The sequence below is a fragment of the Polypterus senegalus genome, chromosome 4 (genome assembly GCF_016835505.1).
Source record: "Polypterus senegalus isolate Bchr_013 chromosome 4, ASM1683550v1, whole genome shotgun sequence".
Classification (NCBI taxonomy): domain Eukaryota; kingdom Metazoa; phylum Chordata; class Cladistia; order Polypteriformes; family Polypteridae; genus Polypterus; species Polypterus senegalus.
Window position 1 is genome coordinate 183,285,366 of NC_053157.1, and position 16,111 is coordinate 183,301,476.

Genomic DNA, 16,111 nt, shown 5'->3' on the forward strand with positions numbered 1-16,111 from the left:
ATTCGCTACATAATAAACTTTTAGATAAGTAAAAAAAATCAGTGAGCATATCTCTAGCAGGTGGCTAACAGACATCTGACACTTCTTTTCCAAAGAGCCATATAATCCACGCAAGCAAGTGTTCTGTTTGCAAACACTGAGATAGTTTCCTGATCAGATGTTGGTGGTATCTAATATCAGACTGCATTTCTATGTGATATATCTCCAAGGTATGGCTCTATTGCATTTGCAGTCATCACTGATGTAACAAATTAGATATTTGGCTGACATGCCCGTTTGTCTTAATGGGCTGCCGGTAATTGTATCAAGCGCTGCAGCAAACAGCCCTGATTAAGCCAATTCATAAGGGGCTTTCAATTATGTTACAATTTCATATGAAGACATGGGAAGCAGATGGTTACTTGTTATTGTATGGCAAACAAGGTATACAAATAAAATAGACAAAATAAAAATTAAAACTAAAACTAAAAAATTCTTCACAAAACCACTTTCATTTTCTTGCATTTTAAAGGCTACTCAATTAAATGTAAGTAACATAACATATAATATAATGCTTTTGAAATTATTGTAAAATGACATGGCGGTGGTACATTAGATAGTATGCCTTTATGTGGAGTGTGGATGCTTTCTTTGTGATCTGATTTCACGTCATAGTCCAAAGGTGTGGTTCTGATGGTATCTTTAAATTTCTCAAGACCATTGCCTTTGACCGATATACAACAGGTTTTGAAAGATTACAAATGGATAAACTGATAGGCATATTGAAGTAAATGCAACAAATGTTTGGGTTCAGAATTATAATTTACATTGTATTATATTATTCCTGAATATCAGTTCAATATGAAACATGGATAAACTTGAAACAATAATTATGCAGAAACTTAAACTCACAACATAGTTGTAAAACATTAAAGTATAATACTTTTTTGTTGAGTGGCAAGGTGGTTCAGTGATTAGTGCTATGATTTGAATTTTTGGCAGACTGGTTGCCATACCACATTCCACAGAGCTTAGTGTTAGGTTAATCAGTGTTGCTATAAGTGACAGTTGCTGTGCCCTGAAACTTGGTTCTGTATGTATTAGTGCTGCTGGAGGAAACTGCATCTGCATATGATCCTAATATTAAACTACATGTGTTCAGATGATATGTGCATAGATGGAAATTGTTGTTTTATAACCGTATATCAAATGCAATTTGCCTAAGAAGGCATTTGAAAAAACTACCCATTATTTCTGCATGGTATTTACCATCTTTAATTAAGCTATCACCATGAATTCAGGATGTAGAACGAAGTAGAAAACCACCAGCAAACCTTTTGTGAATACTCATGAAAACCTTACAGAAGACATAACTGGTATATAGTTTCGCAAATGTAAAAAAAAAACCTAGCATTCCAAATAAAAAAACACAAACATTGTCTCCTTTGGATAATATTTGGGAAGTCTAACCTGCCACTTTGACTGTAAAATTCTTCAAGATCTCATTGCTCAGAGTCAGTCTGCAGCTGTATAGACCAGAGTCTTCAAATGAGACGTTAATAATTTTTAGATGCCTCTGTCCTATTTGTGTTCTGTTGCTTGGTATTACACCAACACCATCCTTATACCAGACAACAGGCAGAAGAGAGCCCTGTGAGTTGCAGGACAGATCAAGATTGTCACCACTTCCTAGGTCTATCTTCTCGAATGCTGCATCACTTGAAGGAGAATCTGAAACAAAGACAAAATAAAGGAAACCAAAAGGAAGATTTTAAATTACGGCATTTAGAAGGATAAGAGAAGCATCACATCCTTTCACTATAAAAAAATATGATTGTTTAATACATCAGAAATTTGTCATTGTCCTCCATTCACAGTAATTCAATTACATTCGCTTATCTGGTCAATTTGTTTCTAATTCAATCCATTTTTTCCAAAGAACAAAAAGATTTGTGAAGAATGTTAATCCACCAAGTAAAATTAGCCGCTGGTGAAATAAAGTATTTTACTTCTTTTTCTGTGACTCTTGTTTAACTTGTCTCACTGGTAGCTTAACCCAAAAGAGCAATCTAGTTTTATACAGCTACTCCACTTCATGCAACCTGATCTGTAGCTTTGCACCTCATATAAAAGATTGCGAAAGAAGGGTGTTGTTCAGACTTCAGAAGGAAATGAAAATGCACCATGAATTTGACAGAGTCTCCTGCATAGTAAGATGCAAGGTATTTAAATAGCTATCCACTTTAAAATTTTACTTTATTTTTCCCCTACTTCATTCTTGTATAAACTACCCTTCAGTTAAAAAGTGAGAGCCTGTGTTCTAAAAAACTAAAGAACTTCTTTCTTTTATTAACAGTCCAACAGCTAGCTGCTACAGAATTGAATGCAAAGGACATGTAGGACTACACCCTACAACACCTCTAAGTCTTATTGCACATGAAATACTCCTTCTTTTCTACAGAATATTACTCATTGACAGATGGACAGCTAGCACAAATACTCTAACAGGATTAAAAATTGATTCAATTCAGTATATCCTTAATCATTTGACAGATTTGACTAATAGTAAAGTGTATATAGTACAGATAAATACATTATGACAAACTGGTTTGCAATCTGGGCCTGCACACATACTGCATTGAACATTGTAGAAATTTACAGATATACATTATCAGAGTATAAAAATGTTTCAGGAAATCAACCTTGATGTTTTTTAATTACCTTCCTGGAGAAAGCCATGTTAGAGCAGTTTACCATTTATAATGAATCACAGATAAAATGTCAGCCTAAGCAAGAACACAGAAAGTTTGACCAACAAGAAAAAACTTTTCAGTCCACCAAACTTGTTAGGTTAGCTAATGGCTAAACTATCTTAATATCTTAAGAGAATTTTTTTGAAATTTTCAAGGTTTCCACTTCATTCATGTGACTTGGAAGTTTGTTCCAGGTTATTTCCATCTTAAAGGCACTTATTCTTAATTTCTACCAGTGTCCTGTAGCAACTCATTCATTAGTTAACCTTAAGAAATTTCCGGTAGACAGACTTCATAGGCGTCTCCTTACTACCCCGTTTGCCTTTGCTCACACTTCACTTAATATGTTCTGGGTCCAAGTCTGCTTTCGTCATGACCATGTGAGTTCATGTAAAGCCAAAACAGATCTAAACACAGTGTGACAGCATGCATATCAAAATGATTTTACTTATTTTGTGGTTGTTTTGGAGTCGTGTAGGACAAGATAACGCTCTACCCTCTTACAGATTTATTGAGTGTGCAGCGCAGCATTTTCCTGTTAATTGTGTTGCATGTACGAGAAGATTTTTACGGTTAGAAATGATGTCAAGGAAGGAATTTGCAGCTTTTCTTGCAAACTACAATTCACGTTCATGTGTAAGATGAGAATAAAAACCTGTTTTTTACTCAAACGATGTTGAAGGAAATAAAAGTGGCACTATCTGACTTGTCACATCATTGACATAATGTCTGATTTCTGTGCTCGGCACGTTTAGCGATCACATTGTTCCTGAAAGCTACTGAACCGTGCTTGGGCCCACTTCTTCCAAGCGGGCCAGGGCACGGTACAAATTGCCAGTATGAGTACACCCTTGAAGTCTGAAGACCTTAATTAGTTTCCCATGCAGTTTGAAGATATTTAATTATCCTCTCCATGCAGAACAAGCTACATTTAAAAAGAATCAGTAATTTTCACTCTCTATTTAGGAGTAATGATGTAGCCTTGAGTTAAGGAGAGTATTTACTGTACTTGTAATAAGCATGATTCAGACTTGCTTCACAATGAAGTGTAGTGTGCCTTCATATGAATGTGAATGCATTCAGATTACTTGGATTTTAAAATACTTAGGCTACCACAATCTGTGTTGCAGTAATAAAATATAATACCCAAAATAAAATGGATGGTGGCTTGCTATAAATCTGTTAAGGTTTAGAGAAATAAGCACTGATAAAGGGAGTCTTTTCCACAGGAAGGCACTGATGAGGGGAAAAACCTTTCAAAAATGTTTTCCTAGCAATGTAAAACACTGACTCGAAAAGTGGCACATAACCTATTAAATGGGCATGTCTTAATATTTAGCTTTGCTATATTAAAGAACACATTTATTGTTAAACTTGGTCTCTAAACAGCTGAGTATTGTGAAGGAAAGAGACGACTCACTTGTCATTAGTCATTTCTGACAGTTTTGCCCTGGTGTAAGCAGAGAAAGGAGGGTAATTCATCATAAGTGTCCTTTGAACTAATGTATCCCATCCAAAACAGGTTCTTTAGGTTGATGTGTTCTACATGAAAGATTTGTAACTTTGGTGACATCATGGGACACTAAAATGTGGCTTGGAGGTGCCAGAAAAACAACTTCATGATGTGCAGAAAGAAATCTGAAATATTAGTTTGTATCAATAAGCAATTTCAATTTATTTGAGGGGTTGAAGAGGAAAACTTCATTCACTTGGCATGTGAAGTAAGTAATATAGACTGACAAAAGGAAATTTAGAATTACAAAGAGCTTCAGCAGTGCTTTCATATTGTCAGACTTAATTTCAAAACAGCTGGGTCTTAATCTAGGCAGTATGAATAACTGTAAAAATTACAGAATGGCATCATGATTGATATGTGTCAGTTATTTTATGTCAGTTTTAATGTCTTGGTATGCATATTTTGTACTTGCATAATGATAGAACTGCTACCTCTTCCAGGGATGGTTTGATTCTACTTTTTGTCTCTTGCTGCAGCTCATGTAGGTTCCAGATCCCTATGATCCTTATACACAATGGGAAATTAGATGGATGAATGGGTGAATGGATATTATTATGGAGTGATTGAGGACTTTGATCATACTGTTATCATAGAGGAATTGAAAAGTTAGACCTTTATTGTTCTCTACCACTACACATTTTCCTAGCAGTATTATTGTACACAAGGTAGGGACCAACCTTTGATGACGTGGCTAACCTACTACTAGGCACACCCATTTACACACATTCAATCAGATGTGCCCAATTTAGGGTCACCAATTAACAACCCTAGGGATGTTCTGGTAGGAAACCTAACACTACTATAGGAACAATTGACAATCTCCACACAAACACTGGGCCAAGAATCTAACATTATTATCTTGTGTTGATGGGCACCAAGGTCATCAGAATTAGAAGCCAGACAAAAATAAGAATGATTTAATGTGTCTGTATAATTAAGGCTGATTAGTTTTGCTCTTACACTACAACAGTGCTGCAGTGGGCTGGCGCCCTGCCTGGGGTTTGTTCCTGCCTTGTGCCCTTTGCTGGCTGGGATTGGCTCCACCAGCCCCCGTGACCCTGTGTTAGGATATAGTGGGTTGGACAATGACTGACTGACTGACTATAATAGTGAAATAGCTGTTATAATCTACAGCAAAACAATGTTACTTACCAAACAAAAGAGACACATGTATCAAGTAGTATATAAAATCATATGCCCAGTGCCAATTTTTTTGGCCAAAGCCATGCTAGACTTATTTGATTGAATAGTTCTCTGTCTCTGAAGTGGCAGGCACAGTGATTGGTGCTGTATAATAAAAGTTCCAGGAAACTGTAAATCCTGTGGGATTTTTTTCCAGGGTAAATGCCTTCTTCCCATATCCCAGAGTTGTGTGTTTTAGGTTAAATTGCAACTCTCAATAACAAGTAAGTGTGGATGTGTGTACAATTTTTTTCCCTCTATGGTTTAACCCTTCCTATCATTTTGTGTTATCAGGAGATGAACTGGCCGCCTGCATTAGTTTTTTTCAGTCCTAAAGGTAAAATCTCCTGCCACACATAACTTTCCAAAATAAACAAACAGGCCTAAAGCATTTTGTCACGTATTGAACAAATTACGTCTAAGCTCAAATAAATGGCTTTTATTTCTTAACAAAAAAGTAGTATCTGGCAAGGATCACGGGGTTCAGAAATACAAGTTGGTTCAGTGTGTTTAAGGCAGCAAGTCATGGAAAGAAAAACATATTTACGAAGCTCTGTAAACCATAAACACATAAAAGCTGAATTTGCCAATCTGGGCAGAAAAAAAAGTAAAGAATATAAATCACTGTAATAAGTAGCCAGCTCATATTTTGTTTTGATATACGGTACCCAAGGAATTTCTTTCATTATTTTTATGTGGGTGGTTATTAAGGAAGACAAAGTGAATTTGTAATTTTATTTATCTACTGTATAACATTTTTTTCAAGGAATAAAAACATTTAAACAAAATAATGTATTTCAAGAGTAGACATGTACAATGCAAAAATAACAAAAATTACAAAATTAATTCACCAGTACTTATTACTCACAGCATATCGAGAAAAATAGAGAATAAGCATATGGCGTGTGAGTGACAAAGAGCTGGATATATCATGAACTAAAATGCTGGGTCCAATTTTCTACGCTGCTAGCCTCTGTATATCTCATCAATTAAACCAGGGTTCTCGCTGTGGCTGCTGGTTTTCAATTTAATCCTTTTCTTAATTAGTGACCTGTTTTTGCTGCTTATTAACTTCATTTGAATTAATTGTGATTGACTTGCTCTTGAAAACTCAGACCCCTTAATTGTCTGTTTTCTTTAATTAGCTACCAAACAATAGTGAGACACAAAATGAGCCAAAACATGACTAGCAGACTGTCTCCATCATACAGTATCTGAAAATAAAGAAAGATTAAGGTCTGGGAATGTTGATCTGCTCAGGTCCACAAAACATTTTAACAGTGCTCTTAAAAAAAGAGAAAATCAACAATTTCTAAAATATATGCTATTGCAATTAGAGCAGCAACAAACCATGGAACTAAACAACGGGTTTAATTAACAACAAGAATCAGCGCCTGATTAAGCAACTGCTTGGAATGAAATTGGTTGGAGTTTGAGGCCCTGACTTAGTTGGTCTTCTGTTGACTCACTCATTTCTCATGTCATTCTGTTTGGGTGCCATTTAAGGAATGAAATGAAGCAATTCAGAGGAACGATGAAGAAATTCATGGAAACAAATCTTAAAAAACAAGTCAATTAAAATGAATTCAAAAGAAGTTAATTAGCAGCACAAATACTAATTAAGAAAAGGGTTAGAATGAAAACCTGCAGTTGAGTTTGAGAATCCTTATTTATACTGTGTGTGTTGTATATATAAGAAAGTAGAGTAGCTTATCACATGCAGCTTAAAATTTTTAAAATTGAAATGTACTACATAAAGTTGACAAACTACCCAAAAAGCTCATTCAGATGTGGTCTCCTCACTCTGTCAATCTTCTTAAGTCCAATGAGGCTCATAATGGTTAAGTCTCTCCTCAAACCTGATATTTTTCTCTCTTGCAATTTTTGCTATTCCTGCAAACAGGAATTTCTCAAGTATTTCACTTCCCTACTACATTCCTAGGCTGTTCAGGTTAATTTACAGCTATAAATTGGCCTAGTGTGTGTGTGTGTGTGAGACAATAATTAGTTTCTGCCTTGTGCTTAATACTGCCAGGATATTCTCTATATCTCAGGATATTCCCAAAACTACCATTTTGATTAAATAAGTTTAATAAACGGTTAAATATTATTGTACATAGTATAATATTTGCAAATTTGGTGAATCTGCTTCTGGAATTTGTGGGGTAGACACAGCCTATCCAAGCAGTTTTGGGATAATAGTGAAGGACCCAGGCCTGCACAAAACATCACTTATACACACTCCAAGCTATTGCAGGACTGACTTTTATTGTCAATTAAAGGAACACACACATCTTCAGGGATACTAGATCAAAATTAAAGTGCCTATAGAAAAAAACAAACTACGGACATTGGGAGAATATCCAAATTTTATATTTTTATCATCTTCATCAATCAAATTCCATTGTTGTAGCTGAAAAAATATGTATATTATATCACACACATTCTCAAATACACACTACATACTGTTTAACATTCTCAAATCCACAATAAGGAGTTGCAGTAGGCCAGAGCCTACTGTATCTTAGTAGCACAAGGTGCAATCATCTGGGAGGTATATAATATAATATAATATAATATAATATAATATAATATAATATAATATAATATAATATACTGTGGTGGGCTGGTACCCTGCCCAGGGTTTGTTTCCTGCCTTGCGCCCTGTGTTGGCTGGGATTGGCTCCAGGAGACCCCCGTGGCCCTGTAGTTAGGATATAGCGGGTTGGATAATGGATGGATGGATAATATAATATAACAGCACATAGATGCAGAGCTTGGTACTCCTAACTGCTTCAGGAAATTGGCTTAGTACATTGGATTGATGATTGTCTGTGCACTTAGTCAAAAATTGTGCATGATAGGTTGACAGTGACTGTAATATGGTTATTTATGATCAAGTGTGGGATTGTGCTCTGTAATGTAAAGATGTTCTATCACAGGTTGATTCTTATCTGATCACCAATGCAACTAGTGAGGTCTCTTCTCTCTGTCACTCTGAATTATAAATGAATAAGTTTCAAAAACTGAATGATGGAGTTCTGAATTGGTTCAGTGTGCAGGTGAATTTAAGGATATATTTTTAAACATAATGCAGTGTTATATTACAAAACTGATAATATATTATTGCTAGATATTCACCACTTTAAAATGTATTACTGGTCTGCGATAAGTATGGCTGCAAAAGCTTTACTAAAAGGCCTGGGTCAGTCTTGTTATAGTTATATCTGTGATGCCTGAATATCATCATACATGAAAAACCTTTCCTACCATGGCAATGCAATAGATGACACAGATTTTACACGTGGGGTTGGAAAAACAGACACTTAAAATTACCCGAAGGTGGATAGAATAGCGCGGTGTTTCCTAATTGTTCATGTGCATTAATAAATAAAATGTATTATTATTATTATTATTATTATCCCATCACTGTGGTACTCAAGAAAAAAGGCCACATGTTGGAATCTGAGCTGCATGCGTCAATATTGAAGTCACAGTGTTTTAATCTGTTGCCCTGAATGTGACACCACAGCTCAGAGGCAGACCAGCATGCCGCCATGCAGGCGGCGTGTTGCCCACAGCACGCATGCTTCCATAAATGACTGCATGTGGCCCCCTTGAAGATTTCCAAAGGCACCATCCCCACACAGACAAGGAGACGTTTGGCTCCTCATAGCTATCAGCTCATTTCCTACAGCATTCCAAACACTGGCCAGAAATCAAGCACTCTGTGCATGTGTTGTTTATTAATTTATTTAATTATTTATTTAATTTTATTTATTTATGTTATTTCCGAACTCCACACTCTGCTGATTATCTTGTCCAGAAAGTGTTAGTGTTATCAACTACTTAGTCTTACAGCTTGGAGCAAAGAGACAGCCAGAAGCTAGATGCTTCTTAACAGAAGGGCCTGGAAGAGATTACACACATGAATGGCACAAGGATGAGATGCCACATTGACTGTTCAAAGATATAGAAATCAGGGAAAAACAATTCCCTGACTTGCAAAAATGAGAAGCTCATAATGTTATAAAAATAACAAGTAGTCTATTTTCTGCTTACTTTCATTTCAGTACAGTGTTTTAAAGATTAATGGGGGGACAACAACATATTTTATGGTACATATTGTAAATCTACTCTGGTATATTCCCCATCTTATTACATGTCAACATATCTCAAACTTGGTAGGGAAGAAAAAAATGCAAAATATTAATTGTTAGTGCTATTGTAGAAGGATGGCATGTTTGCAATGTAGCTAGTGCTGTCCTGGGTTATGTTCTCAGTCTGGTCAGTTTTTGTGTACAGTTTGCATATTTTCCCTAAATCCATATGGTCTTTTTCTAGGCAGTCTGGTTTGCTTTAACATTCCAAGAACCTGCATATTAATTTAATGTGTATGTTAGTATGGATGTATACTTAAGAATGTCATTCTATGGATTAGCATTCAATCTAGGGATGGTTCCTACTTTGAGTATAAATGGAAAAGAATTAAGACAAATCATTCTGGAGTATGTTATCAGCACACTCAAGTCATGCTAATACACTGACTTTTACATTTTTACTGTTTTTTAGTGTACTTATTGAAATATTAAACATAACATTCACAAATCTGCTTTAATTCAAAGTCAAGAGATAGAAACCTATTTAAGCAGCATCATATGTAAGGCAGGTATCAACCCTGGATGGGGTGCCAGTCTATCACAGTTCTCACTGAAGAACAAACTTACACTTATACTTAGAATTGCTTTTTAACATGAAACATGTCTTTGGATGAAACATTGCAAATTAAATAATCTAATAGAATGGCACTGTGGTGCAGTGGATAGCACTGCTGCCTCCACACTCCAGAAGACTAAGTCTATAAAATGTCCATGTTTGGATTTTGAACATTTTCCTGTGTCTTCATGGATTATCATCCTGATTTCAAAGGCATGTAGGTTGAACCAACTGGTAACTGTACATTTTCCCAATCTTAGTAATTTTGCCTATTCCGGAGTTGCTTCCTGTCTTAAGTCCAGTGCTGTCAAAATAGACTGCATCTACAAAGACTCAAAAGTGTAATTCTGTGGATTTAAAATAGATGAGGGTGTGAATGGACTGGTGCAGAAAATGGATGAATGGACAGACATCGTTCATAGGAATGAGTAAAAACAAGCATATGCAATCCAAGAGAGATTCCTGGCAAGCAAACAGTAATAGAGACGAAGGCCATTTGTTTCTAATCAGGAGGCTATATGCTGACTAAAACATGTGCAAGTAAGTTAGTGTGGGAAGAGAGCGGAGGGTGGGCAGTCTTTGAAACTCTTCATAGGCTAAGAAATATAGTAGAAGACATAAAGAGGAACTCTTAGCTAAGAATGTCTCTTTTTATTGTTCCCTATACATTACTGCACCATACCTTTTAAAAAACAATTTGTAAATACTCATAGAAATGGGAGGACTGATTGTATGCCAGCCAACAACTCAAGAGATGCAAGGCTGTGACTGTGCAAGAATCAACTCAATAACAAAGGCATAGTTTCATAATATCCAAACTATTATCCACTGTGAGAACCCGGGTCCAAACACCACCAGACAAACACCACTTCTTTATAAAAAGCACACGCTTATTAATTAAAAACAGTCCCGCACAGCACACAGTGCTCCCAGCACTAATCACCCTGCACACGGGCTTTTCTCTCCCTGTCTGTGGGCCACCTTTCCTCTCTTCACGGGAGCTTCGTCCTGCTCCCACTCCCTAATCTAGCTCCCTGATTGTAGGGAAGTGGCCCCTTTTATTTCCACCTGGATGTGCTCCAGGTGCTTGATGATGGTCTTCTGGCAGGACTTCCTGGTGTGGCAGAAGTTCTGCCTTTGCACCTGGAAGCACTCCGGGCATTGCTAGAAGGATCTTCCTCCACCTTCTCAGGTGTGGCGGAAGTGCATGTTTCCCAGGCTTGGCAAGGCTCGGGGCACCCCCTGGTGGTGGCCACGGGCCCTTATGGGCTTGAGGCTCCTTGCTCCTTTCCTGTGGTCCCCTCCACATCCAGGGCGGTTGCCCCTCGTGGCCTGGGGGATGTATAAGCCTCCTCCCGGTCCTTCCAGGTGTCCCGGCTAGGTCTGTTCCTCAGCCTCCTGTGACACCACGCTCCCTGAGAATTTAAAGTTTCACAAAAGTGGAACGGATTTTTAGATGGCAACAAGGCCACAAATGGGTCTAAGACTTGAAGTGACAGCATGGGTCATTAAGTTTTCTCATGCTGAATTCCAGAATGGAATGGAGTTTTGATACATTCCAAATAACCCATATATTTCTATTTGCTGTTGATTAAGTGTGCAGCCTGTTGCCATAAGTCTATGTTCAATTATATTGTGACCCTGAAATGAAACAAATGGATTAATGTGTGGAGGTTGCACCTTCTCTCCATGTCTGTTTGCAGTTTCTTCTAGTAGCACCAGTTTTCCTTCCACATTTCAAAGACCATCTTGTTAGGTAAATTGCTGACTCTGATTTTGCTGCTTGAAAACCAGTGTATGTCTGTGTGTTTGCGTACATGGGAATGTACTCTGAAATAGACTTGCACCCACCTTGCACTCTATGCTGATGAGGTATGTACTGGTTGTACATGTCAATGAATTGGATAAGCAAGATAGTAAATGAATGGGTACATTTTTAAGAATATATAACATGTCTGTTATTGTGTTTTGAAGTATAAAGTGAATCTTTATTTTCAATAGAAATGCTGCGAAAAAATGAATTGAAAGATTGTATGTCACCAAACTAAGTATTTTTCAACACATGTATTTGAAATATAATTGTATTCCATCCACTGTTTTATACCGAGTTCATATTGTAGCTATTACACTTGCCTGTTTTAACAAAATGAACCTGCCAAATAAAAAATATGTTAGTAAGAGAAAGACAATTGCTAGTTCAACTAGAATCAAACACATAACCCAGTTGTGCAGAAGTAGTAGATCCAACCTCCAGTCTTTTACAATGCTAATATATAAATTAACCAGATATGAAACATCCACCCTTGTTCATTTTGGTACAATGCACTTGGTGTGCTGTATGGCATAATATGTACTGCATGTGTTAAGATGTGTAAACAGATTTCTAATAAACTGCTTCTGGTGCTGCAAATTAAATGAACCTTAGTAAAGAGAAATGTTTGACTAATGCCTCAAAAATCAATTTGATAAGTGAGAGAGATCTGGTTTTAATTCAGCCCTAATGAAGTGCACTCTTCCTGTTAGACCAAACATGAGCAATTGTTGTGGATTTATGAAACAGAAAAGGAAGCCTGCATTTTCTCTGTGTATCTCATGGCATCATGCAAATCTAACCCAACAGGTTAAGGAAAAAATGTAAAACATTTTCTTCCATTCCCAAAAGATAAAGTGCAATTACAGATTTAATAAAAATGATGCACTATTTTAGAAATAAAAATATTTTCTATTAACTCAGAAATGTGATAATTTTATTTGGCTGCTTAAATGAAAGTAGTAATTTTACAAATGAAAAATACAGAGGTTTTCTTAAAGGTCTGAAATCTTAAATCTTTCTTTTAGAGCTGATATTCCTACAATTGAATTCTGATTAACTCTGAATTGAAATAAGCAGTCATAAACTTAAAGCTCAGTATTCAGAGTCACAGATGAATGTTCCACATGCTTTCCATTTCTTTTCTGAATCTTGAATGTGGAGTTTCTTAATAGAAACCTTATTATGCGTCATCCATCTTATTAAGGTAGGGTGTACATTGCGTGCTTTAAGGAATTGTCTTTTCTTTCTGAAATTACTTTCAGCAAACATCTGAATACAGCAAGTTCAAAGAAAATGCACAATTTGCTTAGAATGTCAGAGATCCAAGCCATCAGATTAAAGTCAATATAAAAATAAAAAACAGAAAACATGAAAAATGTAACATATTAATATTTCTGGACTGTGGATACCATTATATCCTGTGCTTAAACAGTCAATGTGTGTAAAGACTGTGCATTACTTTTGAAAAAACATAAACAAGTCCATATGGTACTAAGCTGATCATCTGTGGTCTTTGTTACATTGCTGAAAAGCAACTAACTAAGAAGAAAGAAAACTTAAATATTAAAAAATAATAACAAACACGTATTAATATGAAGCACAAAATTAGACTTGTGGAGTAAAAGCAAAACTAAAAAAAAATGTTTCATTTCAAACAGAAGCAAAAGCTACACTTTAATTAATTTCTGAGGTTGCAGACTGGTAAATTAAGCAAGAGTTCTCTTTAAACATACAATTCAAGTACTCCTGTCTCATAACTCCAGAGTGCTGGAGTGCAGAGCAAATCTTTGCTAGTGCATTGTCTTTGTGGAGTTTGAAGCTTTCTCCATGTCTATCTGGGTTTTCCTAGCACCTCATTTTCCTCTCACATTCCTAAGATGCATATACTAGGTTCTTTGGTTATGCAAAACTGCTGCAGTGTGAATATGGATATGTAAGCAGTTCCCAAGATGGACTGGCACCCAGTCTACGTTTGGCTCCTGCCTTGTGCGCAATGCTGTCAGAATAGTCATCATTCACATGACGTTGAACTGGAGAAAGCTGGTTAAAAAATGGAAAGATGGGACTGGGGTTTACATTAAAGTTGGAACACTTTTACAAAAAAATCCTGTAGTAAGCCCAGTATAAAATTTTGAAATAATTAACACAGTATGTTTCTAAAACGTCTTTTGTGATTTTCACACTGGAATGCAGAGCATGGTTTAATTCTATGCAGTGCAACTTTCATTCTGAGCTGAAGGTGTTCAGCCATATTTCCGTGAATCGTCTTGAAGACCACCGTTCAAATACACACTGTTCTACATCAGGAACATAAGTGAACAATTGAATCCAGGCTTTGGGAAATGTTTAAGCTGAAAATCTTTATAAGAAAAAACTGTGAATGCTTAAAAAAACGAAGCACTTCATTTTGCACATGTCACAAGACAGAGATTAAGAGACGACTGCCTAATATTGCTCAACTGGTTAGACAGAAACTCATTTAGTATTTAGCCTGAATGCTTTTAATATGAGGCAGCTGAAGTCAGAAGTATCATTTTAAAAATTATCGTAGGCAAAAGCATACAGTATCTCACCCCAAGCATTTGAGGGTAACGGACAAGTGGCATTTGAATAAAGGAGCTTACATTCCCACTTTGTCATATTGTTTGCCTTAAAGCAGTACATTTATTGCTAAGAGATATTCATTCATACCATATAGTATTTCACCAATAGGCCTTCAACAGATGGCAAATAATTAACACTTAACTTTTTTTTTTTAATTTTTTTAGCAATAAACCAAATCAGATGAAATAAAGCACAACAAAATGAGCGTAAGAATAAAAAAAAAACGTTTCCCAAGCTTATGAAAATTTTAAATATACTTTCCTCAATAACACTGGAGGAAATGACTGCATGGTAAGGCAGAACTTTTCAATTTATTTATGAAAACTTACAGTTACAAAAATTAATTGTTTAATGTTACAGTTGAAAGTGGAAACTCCTCATTGAACTCATTTCATATTATGCTTCACCTTTAATCACAGGTCAGAGATTTATTAAATATCTTATCCTTTTAAATCAAGGACATAAGTCAAAGGTAATGAACTTTACTGGCTGCTCCTTATTATATTACCTTGATACATGTCATATTGTAAACAGAAAGCTGAAGACATTAAGACCCATCCAGTTTACACATACAATAATAGTGTCTCTATATATTCCACATCACATTGCTGTCTTAAGCAGGTGCCCAAAACAGTGACTGTTATTATAAAACAAGTAAAATGCAGATGAGTGAATAATTGATTTCTCACAAATGTCATGTGCACTTTGTACAGGGTTTATGTATGCCAAAGATAAGAAGTGTTTATTATTTGTTGAAAAACTTTTGTAGCCCTGAGAGCAACTGCTTCAAATGATGTTTACAAAAATCAAAACTAAGTAGTATGTAAGCCTATACTACTCGTGTTATTCATAACTATGTTATGTATTCATAACTACAGCTCTGTGTAAGAAAGGACAGAGCCGACTACTTCCTTAGAAGGCTGGCGTCCTTCAACATCTGCAATAAGATGCTGCAGATGTTCTATCAGACGGTTGCGGCAAGCACCCTCTTCTACGCAGTGGTGTGCTGGGGAGGCAGCATAAAGAAGAGGGATGCCTCACGTCTGGACAAACTGCTATGGAAAGCAGGCTCTATTGTAGGCACGGAGCTGGACAGTTTGACATCCGTGGCAGAGCGACAGGCACTGAGCAGGCTCCTGTCAATAATGGAAAATCCACTGCATTCTCTGAACAGGATCATCTCCACACAGAGGAGCAGCTTCAGAAATAGACTGCTGTCACCGTCCTGCTCCACTGACAGACTGAGGAGATCGTTCCTCCCCCACACTATGCGACTCTTCAATTCCACCTGAGGGGGTAAACGTTAACATTATACAAAGATATTGTCTGTCTGTTATACCTTCTTCATTCTTTAATTTAATAGTGTTCTTTATCAGTATGCTGCTGCTGGAGTATGTGGATTTCCCCTTGGGATTAATAAAGCATCTATCTATCTATTGTGGCGGACGGCTGGGACGGCCCTTTGTCACTACGTCCCTCAGAACCTTTGTTGTCAGCCCCCCTGGGTTGTGTCAGGGCCACTTTCATTGAACACCGGAGCTCATCTTG

At 36.6% G+C, this 16,111-nt stretch overlaps 1 protein-coding gene across 9 annotated transcripts in view; it reads right to left on the reverse strand.

Annotated features, from left to right (window-relative positions):
• The window catches only part of fgfr3 (fibroblast growth factor receptor 3), a 99,048-nt gene that overhangs the window by 56,936 nt on the left and 26,001 nt on the right, over nucleotides 1-16,111 (reverse strand). For all 9 annotated transcript variants that reach the window (XM_039751750.1, XM_039751746.1, XM_039751753.1 and 6 more), the window contains exon 3: nucleotides 1,450-1,710. In XM_039751750.1, the coding sequence (XP_039607684.1) occupies nucleotides 1,450-1,710 (261 nt within the window). The remainder of the gene's footprint in view (nucleotides 1-1,449; nucleotides 1,711-16,111) is intronic.